This window comes from Notamacropus eugenii, chromosome X (assembly GCF_028372415.1).
Source record: "Notamacropus eugenii isolate mMacEug1 chromosome X, mMacEug1.pri_v2, whole genome shotgun sequence".
Classification (NCBI taxonomy): Eukaryota; Metazoa; Chordata; class Mammalia; order Diprotodontia; family Macropodidae; genus Notamacropus; species Notamacropus eugenii.
In genome coordinates, this window is record NC_092879.1 from 51,997,698 (window position 1) to 52,008,039 (window position 10,342).

At 44.8% G+C, this 10,342-nt stretch overlaps 1 protein-coding gene across 1 annotated transcript; it reads right to left on the reverse strand.

Moving 5' to 3' along the window:
* Positions 1–206: 206 nt before the first annotated feature.
* GPR119 (G protein-coupled receptor 119) lies at positions 207–2,240 on the reverse strand. The gene has a single exon (XM_072625837.1). It carries the CDS (start codon positions 1,976–1,978, stop codon positions 977–979), a length of 1,002 nt encoding a protein of 333 aa, XP_072481938.1. The 5' UTR covers positions 1,979–2,240; the 3' UTR covers positions 207–976.
* Positions 2,241–10,342: the final 8,102 nt, after the last annotated feature.

The following is a 10,342-nucleotide window of genomic DNA, read 5'->3' on the forward strand; positions in this document are numbered from 1 at the left end:
GGGAGGCAACTGCTGGAGAAGAGGCTGGGGTGAACACAGATGTCAGGCTCTGGGGAGGCCCAGTTAGGTGGTACCATGTGGTTCTAAGGTGTAGATTGCAGTGGTGATGCTATTGTGGTGAAGCCCCTTAACCTCCCCTCTCCTTTCTCTTCCCCCAAACTTCCAGTACCCTGGGCTTTGAGTCTTAAGGCTCCTAGAGGCATCACTGCATTGAAGGCAACAAGCATTTATTGAGGATCCACCAGCTACATATCACTGACGTGGGTCAGCAGCAGGCAGAAAACATTTCAGGGACTCACTCCTTAGTCACAGAAGAAAAAGGGGAAAAGGGAAAAATGCTTTGGGGAAGGATACCACGAGGTTGGCCACAGTGTTTGGGAGAAAACTGGGGATAGGTTGCTGGTACAAATACTCTTATACAAATACAAAATACACAATATGAAATTCTCAACTGACAAGATAAACCCAGGGTGATCCTTGTTCTATGCAAGGATCCTTTAAAGAAAAATTTGATTTGCACCCAACTTTCCAGGGGCACAGAGTGAATAGCCAGTCTCCCTAGACAGGAGAAACTGGCTCATCCCAACTGATGGCTTAGGGGACAGGGGGCTCTTTTCCAAGTGGGGGGGATTTGGAGGGGCAGAGGTCAGGGACCCTGCCTCAGGGAGACTGAAGATACTGACATTGGGGTTTATTCTTGAGGCTCGAATGGAATCCAGGGAAGAAGGGAAGGGAGTGTTTTACAGAATCAAAGGAGGTTAGACCTGGAGAGGGACCTTAGGACATACAGGAAATCATAGAATGTCAAATGTAGAAGGAACCCAAGAAACCATCTGCCATGTTCTCATTTTGCTAAGGTGTAGCAAGGGGAGGGGGGGGAAGAGGACCTGCTTGAGGGCATATAATGGGGAAGTAGCAGAGCCTGAACTTGCCCTCAGGGATACATGCAAGCTTCTCTGCCCTTACCGTCTCAGCCCTATAGGTTGGCATGGGAGATGGTGATGATATGGCAGGAACTTTCCCTGGGTTCCCCTGGGCCAGGATCCTGGGGGAAGATGAAAAAGAAGAGCACAACGAATTTCTTTTTCGTTCCCATGGCCATCTGGTAGAGCTGTGTCCTCACGTCCTTCTGCCAGTAGGCATAGATGAGGGGGTTGAGCAGAGAGTTGCCCACACCAAGCAGCCACAGGTACCTCTCGAGCACTTGGTAGAGCTGGCATTCCTGACAGGCAGCCTGCACGATTCCGGTGATGAGGAATGGGGCCCATGACAGAGTGAAGCTCCCAATGAGTATTGCCACAGTTCGGAGGGCCTTGAGGTCCCCAATAGCCCTGGGAGAAGAACAGTGGCCTCCTGGGGCTCCTGCATGCTCCATCTTGCGGATCTGCTTGCTGTGCAGGGAGGCGATCTTGAACATGTCACAGTAGAAGAAGACAAAGAGCAGCAGGGCTGGGAAGAAACCCCCACAAGACAGAGTCAGGATAAAATAGGGGTGGAACACGGCAAAGAAGCTGCAGGGGCCTTGGTATGTGGCCTGCTGGAAGAAGGGCAACCACAGTGGGAGGAAGCCAATGATGTAGGACACCAACCACAGGCCAGCCACACAGGTCCCAGCCAGTGGCCCATTCATGATCCGAAAGTAGCGGAAGGGCTTCTTAATGGCCAGGTACCTGTCAAAGGCAATCAGCATGACGGTGAGGACAGAGGCAGCCGAGGAAGAGGTGACAAAGGCCATGCGGAGGCTACACAGGGTCCTCTGTGTCGAATGGGATGGATTGGAGAGCTGGTCGTCGATGAGGCCGGAGATGGCTACGCCAATGAGGGTGTCAGCCACGGCCAGGTTCAAGGTGAAGCAAAGGCTTATGCTGTCAGTCTTCTGGATCAGCAGGAACACTGCCACCGCCACTAGTGCATTCATTATGATGATGAGGCAAGCCAGGGTAGCAAGAATCACCCCAAAAGAAAAGGTGGAATCCATGGCTTCTGGTCACGAAGGTGGGCTCACTCTCTGGTCTGTTGTCTTAGGATGCAGCGAGGGAAGGCCCCATGCCCTTGTGAGCCAACAGATTAGGAGAACTCCTCAGAGCCACAGAGCTGCAGGGCTGGCCACCGCGTCCTGCTCTCTGCTACTCATTAAAGATCTCACTGAGTTTTTCTTTTTCTACAGGGCTGTGCGAGTCAGCTGGGTCACTGGCAGTTTCAGTCCTCGGACTCCCGCCTCCCCCGCTCTCTGAGGGCAACAATCCCAGTGCAGACTGGTCCTCCTCCCCCTACTCCCGCCCCCCACCTGGGCAAGTCCCTCCCCCTCCCATAACCAAGTTACTAGACAACTCTGAAGTACCTGGCACACACTGTCTCACTCCAACTCCCTCTCATCATTGCTGCTTCAAGGGATGGGGCCGTTTGTCAAGTCTTGTGTCTGTTTGAAGATACGATTGACTAATCAGGCTCATCCCTCCTCCAGAACACAAACGAAATTTCCACTTCTTTTCTTCCCAAACCTCAAGTATTAACAAAATAATTCTTCTTGGTTGCTATTATTAGCACCTTTCATCTAGCAATCAGGCGAGATGATCAGAAACAGCTGTATGGAGAAAAAGCTGTAGGCACATATGAGCTGCTTTCAGGGTCCAAGGTAATTTTCACAAGTACAAAAGTTCAGTGGGGAGCTTAGGTGACTTAAGTCACCCAGGAGAAAAGGACTAGATTCAAATCCTAGTTTCACCATTTCTTAGCTTTGTTGCTCACACCCAGTGGGTTTGAAACTCTCACTTTCCCTCCTTTCTCCAGCCTCATTTTCCTAATCTGTATTCGGGGTGGGGGATGGGGAATGATCCTTGAACGACACACAAAACAGGATTATTGTGAGCAGCAAATGAGATCCTAGCTATGCAATGTGTTCTAATAGGACATGATAGTACTATGGATGGACTTATGGTCACACTGCATGGCTGTTCCCATTGTTACTCTCTGTACTGGTACCACGGCTTTTAATCCTATGTGATTCTTGTCCATTTCTTTTAGTAATTCCTCCGAGGATGATCTTCTCAGTGCACTGGAAGCCTTTCTTTGGCTATTTTGTGGCTACCAGAGCAGTATTTGGGCTAGTCACCTCTTATTCCTCCTTCTCACTACATGACAAGCCCATCTCCTCATTTGGTCACCCATATGCCTGTGTCCACTGAGATCTTTTATACCGTATACTATTAAGTGCTCTAGAAATACAGGCTTTGCTACCTACTAGCTGTATGACCTTGGTCAAGTCACTTTAGTTCTCTTAGTCATAATCTCCTCCTTTGTAAAACCAAGGGTTTGGACTAGATTGTCCCTAAAGTTCCTAATAGCTTTGGCCATTTATGCCCTATATTGGAAAGTCCCTCTCAGCTCTGAATTTTGCCTGTAAGGCAGGCAGTAGTGTCAAACTGAAGTAGAAATGGAGACCATTAAATGATACATAAGGATTTCTGAATGCCTCATATTGGCTCCTATAGAAAACCACACATTTATATATTCATTTGTTTTTGTTAACACAGCAACACATTAAAATTAGATAGGAACTACTACATTTTAATCTGGTTCCGCCACACTCAAGAGCATTGTGGCCAATGGGCTATGTGTTTGATGCCTCTGCTTTAAGGAATGGTGGGGATGACCATGAAGATGATGATGATGATGCTTTTACTTAGCATCTATCTTCCTGTTTCCCTTTTTCTTATGTTGTGGAACTTGGGCTCATTCTCTCCCCCCAAGCCTCTCTCTAACCATCTGTGAAGAAATGTTGCTATACCAGATCTGCTAGGTCTGTGAATTAAGACAGAAGAGAGAAAGTGGATTCTTTTCTAATGCTTAGACCAGGAAGCTTTTCAGAGATGGAAGCTTAGCTAATCAGCATCACTGAGAAAAGTGAAATGGGTTTGGAGAAAAACACATGCTAATCATAATTTCCATTTCTCTAATGCTCTGTGGTTACAAAGCACTTTACAACCACAGTCATGTGAGGATCCATTTCATATTTGCCCCATTTTACAAATAAGAAAACTGAGGCCCAGAGGGGAGGTGTGACTTGCTCAAGGCTGCACAGCTCAACATGTGGATTTCATGCTATTTTAAAGTCACAGACCCATTTGCACAGATCCATTAGAATTAACCTTTCACCTGCTACTCTCTTTCTTCTTAGATACCAAGAAGGGAGGCAGAGGAAGAGCTGTTAGAAGCTTGTTTGCACAGTCTGAGGGGAAGCACAAACAGGATAGGGGATTAAGTGAGGAAGTAGAGAGTCAGGGGCAGAGACATTTTCTGGTCTGTTTGGACAGTCTGTTGACGTACGGCAAAATAGCAAGAAGGTTCTTTCATCTGTCTACGTTTCAGAGTGGCAATTTTGAGAAGAACTCATATTCTTTCAGGTGACTGTTAGCCACTCTGGATTGGTAGGATTACACTCAGTCTGATTTCACACTTATGGTATGAGACAACTGCAACATAGTGGACAGAACTTGGGCAAGTCACTTCTTGCCTTGGAGTCTCCATTTTCTTGTCTGTAAAATGGGAATATACTTGCACTATCTTAGAGGGCTATTAAGGGGAAAGTGACCTGAAATGTGCTCCTCCCTCCTCAATTCATTGAATCCTTTCCCTTCTTCAAGTTCCATCTCTGGTGCTACCCCCCTCCATGAAGCCTTCTCTCATAATGCTTTGCTCCCAAGGTCCCTCAAAGAGCCAGAGAGGCTGGACCACTGTCACCTTTGATGGGCTTGTATCTGCGAATAAACCCGTTAAGATATAGGACAACACAAGGCAGGATCTAGAGTAAAGTGTGTGGTTTGGAAACTAGGACATACAGGTACCTGTTTTTGGAGCTCAGATTGCGCCTTAGTCTATAAGAGAGAAGAAGATGAGAACTATCCAGGTATAGGAAGGACTGCCATGTTGTAGATGTGAATTACAGTAGAAGAAGCACTGGTTTGGAATCAGAAGGTCTGGGTTTGAGTCCTGGTTTTGCCAGTTCGTAGCTCTATGACCTTAGAGGCAAAATCATCAAATCCCAGTTGGAAAGGGTTCAGAGGTATTTGGTCCAACCTGTGTCTGAAAAGGAATGACTTCTTCCGTCCTTCTAGTGAGGACCCCACTGTATCCCAAGGCACATCATACCACTTTGGGGCAGCTTTAGCTGCTGGAAAATTTTTCTTTGCATTAAGCTGAAATCTGACTGCCACAAACCTTTCATCTACTGCTTTTGGCTCTGCTCTCTGGAGCATATGAAGGAAATGCTATGAGATGTATGGGCAGACAGATTAGAGTCAGGGTGCAAAGAACTTTGAATGCCAGGAGTAGGAGATTGTACTTTATCTAGAGCAGGGTGGGGAACCTGCTAAGTCCTCAAGTGTAGCCCACGTGGCCTCGAGGTCACAGGTTTCCCACCCCTGCCCTAGAGCTTCCATTCAATTTCACAAAATCATAGAACTTAGAGCTAGAAAATAGAATGTCCAAGCTGGAAGGGACTTTGGTAACTACTCTTTTTATTTTATTTTATTTTATTTTATTTATTTTTGATGAAGTTTAAAAATTTCTTTTCTTCTGAATTTAAACACGAAAAAGGGAGCATTTCCATGTATGTAGCAGAACATAAAAAGAAGATGATCTATGGAAACCCCTTTTATGATTGATTGATTGTAACCATGAATCCCCATTTCATATTGCTTACTTAAAAAAAAAAACTGTACCTAACAAGTATCACCTTTAAAACTACCGGGCTTATCTTGCTTCCTTCCGAAATTCCTTCTTCTTTCTTTTGTGCATTTTGAAAAAAATGTTTCAATAGGTCTTTTTTTCTTTGGCATCTATATTGTTAACCTTTCTGTCCCTCACTCCTCCACCCCAACCAAGAGAAAGAAAGAAGAACAAAAAACTCCTTGTAACAAATAAGCATGATTAAACAAAGATGAATCCACAAAATGTCCATGTCCCAAACCATCTATCTCTGTGGATGCCTTGTACCCATCCCCTCTTGGTTGGCAGGGGGGTCATGTGTATCATTATAGGTCCATGATTCCCTTCTTCAGGATCAGGAATTTTGTTTTGCTTGCAGCTTTCACTTCTCTGATATTACTGTCTTTTTAAATGCCCTTCTCCCTATCCCCACTTGTTTCCTTATTGAGTTTGATCTATTTCTATACCAAATTGTGTGTCTCTGGGAATATATTCAACCCTCCTTTGTACATTTCAGACAAAAGTGAGGTTCATCTGTTGCCTGTTCCCTCCATCCTTTTTTTCATGTTTCTATGCTGTTCTCATGAACCCCAGTTATGAAAAATAGCAGATTCCATCCCATTCTTCTTTCTTCCATCATTAGTGTATGCCTTTTTTCTTCCTTCTTTCTCTCTTCCCTCTTCAAATACTCAGAACAGAATCAATCCACCCCCAGAACCTCTGTCTTTAAGTCTCTAAAGATTCTCTCCCTATTAGAATGCTATCAGTAAATCATCATGCAAATCCTTCCAATTGTTCAAATAAATTTACCTTTCTAGGTTTCTCTTAACTTTTGTGTTTCCATTTCAAAGTTCCTACTCTGCTGTAGTCTTTTCATAAAAAATACTTGAAAGTGCTCTATTCCATTAAAGATCTACCTTTCCCTCAAACCTGACTTCATCCATCTCTGGTCACATTGGTGCTAGCCTTGCTACAAGGTCCTCCTTTTCTATTTTCCCTGGACTTCTGGATGATTGTTAATAGTTATGGAGTGGAAGAAATAACTTCCTATATAATTTCTCGTTGGATTTATTGACCATCATTTGATCTGATGTGAATTTCACAGCTTTTTTGGAATAAATGTGAGAGAATTTGCCTCTAGTTCATGCAGCCATCTTGACCCAAAGTCCTAACTCCTCCATTTTAGAGTGGAGAACACAGACCTAGAGAATGGAAGGGAATTGTACAAGACCACTAAGCTAGCCTACCTTAATAACCCATATTAGTAACCCTAGTCCTCTGCCTCCAAGTTCAGTTCTCTTTCCAAACCTTCCTCTCCAGCTGACTCTGCTTCCCTATTTCCTCAGGCTTTTCTTTCCCTTTACCGAAACAATAGGGGAATTTGACAATGTCTCTATTTTACAGAGCTTCCTATTGTTAGTGTGGGTTGTGGAAGGAAGGGAGCAGACCTAGGGGCTCTTTCATGACCTCCTAAGGTCCTTTGAAACAATTCAAGAATAGGACAGTCTATAATCGAGTGTGCCCAGTACTGGGGTGGTGGCAGGGGAGAAGATACAAAATAAACAGAAGTTAGTATGATCTTGGTGGGAGGACATCTGAGCTCAAATCTCAGCTCTGCTACTTCCTACCTGTGTGACCATGGGTAGTCAGTTTCCTCAGCTGTAAAATGAGAGGGGTGGATGAGATGACCTTTAAAGTCCTTTCTAGCTCCAAATCTATGAATTGACGGTTTCAACTGTGTGTGTAATCTGATTGGACAAAGCTATTTCCTCTTCTGGCAACCCTATTCACTCTCCACTTTCATTCTTTGGAACATACTTCTTTTGGTAGTAACCTTTTGGGCATCTCCTAAAATCCATATGACCCTAGACAAATCAGGATACTGCTTTGGCCTTGGCCTTGACTTTGACAAAAGCATGAATGGATACATAATCAGTTCAGAAGATTCTTAATCTTTAGAGCAAAGCTTCTGTGCCTTTCCCCCCCAAAAGTTTTATTGTGTCTTTTGTTTTTGACACAATAGTCATTTCCCTTAACTTCCCCTGGCCCCCACTGACTTCTTTCTCCTAAGGAAGAAAAACGCTGAAACCAAGCTGAGGGATAGCAGGCAATGTATACAGCCTGTATACTCTCCCTCTCTACTAAGTGGAGGAAGATATGTTTCCTTATGGATCATCTTGTACTAAGATCAGTCATTAGAACCAGTCAGGAGTTCCACCACCCTGGGAGAGGGGTGGCCCCAGGGGAGATTGTGGTCATTTCCATTATTGGCTCACTCTGCTCCTTTCTGTCCCTACTTCTAAGGAGCTGAACCTAACCTGTGATCCCGCTCCATATTCTCCCTTCCACCCAAGGAACACAGTGAAACTTTCCATACAGATACCATCTTTGCTCTTGAGCAAACAGCTGTGTCAAGCTAGAATTCAATCTAGCTACATCTTTGCCTCTGATCCCTTATTAGCATTAGACCCACATCACTCACCCTGATTCTGCAACCAAGGGCTAAGAGGAGGTTGATAAATAGAGTCCACTTTGAATTTTCTGGGTATGCAACAACAGTTACCAGGCTTTTTGCCTAATTAAGTAGAGTAAGTGTTCAAATTCCAAATGAACTCAAGTGCTGACATCTTGTTTACTTTTATATCCCTAGGCTTACAGGAGTTCAGCATCTTTTTAATCCTATTGCTTCACTCACTCACTTAATCAGCAAGCATTTATCAAGCCCTACTATGTGCCCCAGAGAGGCTGCTTGTTGGAGAGTGTAGAGAGAGCTGGGAAGATCTGACACATTCTCACTGTGTGACCCTTGGTAAATTATCTAACCTTTCAGTTCCCTAGGCAAGGTCTTAAGACTGTAAGTTGTAGAGAAGGTGTCCATCTTCATTGGTAGAGGGAAATTTGGTAGAGGTCTCTCTACCAATGAAACCACAGTCCTGTCCCTATCTCTCTCAATGTGCCAGGTGTCGTAGTACCACTGAGTCAACTAAGTCCCAGACTGGGCATGTATATTGTATCAGGCAGCCTGGCCTCTGGGAAGAAGCAGCACGGTGCCCTGGAAAGAGCCCTAGACTTGGAGGCACCAGGTTTACTTACTAGCCATGGGGTTGTGGATATGTCACTTAACACTGTAGAGACTCATATTTCTGTAGGGTTTTTGCTGTTCTTGTTGTTGAGTTGTTTCAGTCACAACTCTTTGTAATCCTATTTGGGGTTTTCTTCACAGAGATACTGGAGGGGCTTGCCATTTCCTTCTCCAGCTCATTTGACAGTTAAGGAAACTGAGATAAACAGGGTGAAGTGACTTGCCCAGGGTCATACAGCTAGTAAGTGTCTGAGACCAGATTTGAACTCAGGAACAGGGGTCTTCCTGATTCCAGGCCTGGCAAAGCCCTCTCTTCAAAAGTCCTTGGTTTTATCTGTATAATAAAAGTGGGAACAGAGGGTGGCCTCTAAGTTTTCTCGCAACTATAAGTCCTTTGAATCTATGAATCCTAGAAGGTAGTTAGGACAAGTATTATCTCCACTTTGCAGGGGAGGAAACTGAGACTCAGAGAGGGAAAGTAGCTTGTCAACAGTCATACATACAGCTTAAGAGGTTAGCAGAGCCTGGATCCATACCCTATCATGTCACTTCTTTCGGAGCCTTACTTTCATCCTTTGTGGGGCAGCTAGGTGGTGTAGTGGATACAGCACCAGTGCAGGAGTCAGGAGGACCTGAGTTCAAATGTCACCTCAGACACTTGACACTCACTAGCTGTGTGACCTTGGGCAAGTCACTTAACCCTAATTGCTTCATCCTGGGTCATCTCCAGTCATCCTGATGAATATCTAGTCACTGGATTCAGATGACTCTGGAGGAAAAGTGAGGCTGGTGACCTGCACAGCCCTCCCTCACTCAAAACGGTCAAGCGCAAGTCATGTCATTATTTCTCTGATGGCATGGTCTTCTTTGGCAATGAAGGACGAACACACACACTTCATCCTTTGCAAAATGGGAAGATCATCCTCATGCTACCTACCTCATCTGATCACTGTGAGGTTCTGATGAGATTTTACAGACTCTGCAACATGATGTGTGTATATGAAGGGCTTTAAAAATGTCATTTGTTACTCTGTGGCTTTGAGACCTACTGTGGCTGAAAATGCTGTCACCTTGAGGCTGACCAGCTGATGAGTCTCTTCAGCTCAGCTGGATTAGTGATCAAACAACAGACACACTGTACCTTGGCACAAGTTGCAGAGCTTATGTATCACTGATATAGCTTTTGAGAACACAGGGTCCCCTTCATGTCACAATGAGGTATTAGAATAGGGTGATAGAAACTAACTTGTCTTATAGCAGGACAGTGGAAACAGTGTCTAATTTGGAGTGGGAAGAAAGCTCTGGGTTTAAGCCTGCTTACTACCTGGATGACCTTGGGTAAGTCCCTTTCTATCCCTGGGCCTCACTTTCCTCCTCTGTAAAATGATGGGAATGGACTAGATGGCTTCTGAGGGCCTTTCTGCCTCTAGATCTAGGAGCCTATGGGTGACCTTGGACAAGTCCCTTCCCACTTCTTGGCCTCAGTTTCACTCTTTGTTAAATGAGGGAGTTGGATTAGATGGCCTCTGATGGCCCTTCTAACTCTAGTTTGAG

Bases quoted from the DNA above. Each gene is read 5' to 3' on its own strand.
- GPR119 (XM_072625837.1), bottom strand. From the start codon at position 1,978: ATGGATTCCACCTTTTCTTTTGGGGTGATTCTTGCTACCCTGGCTTGC.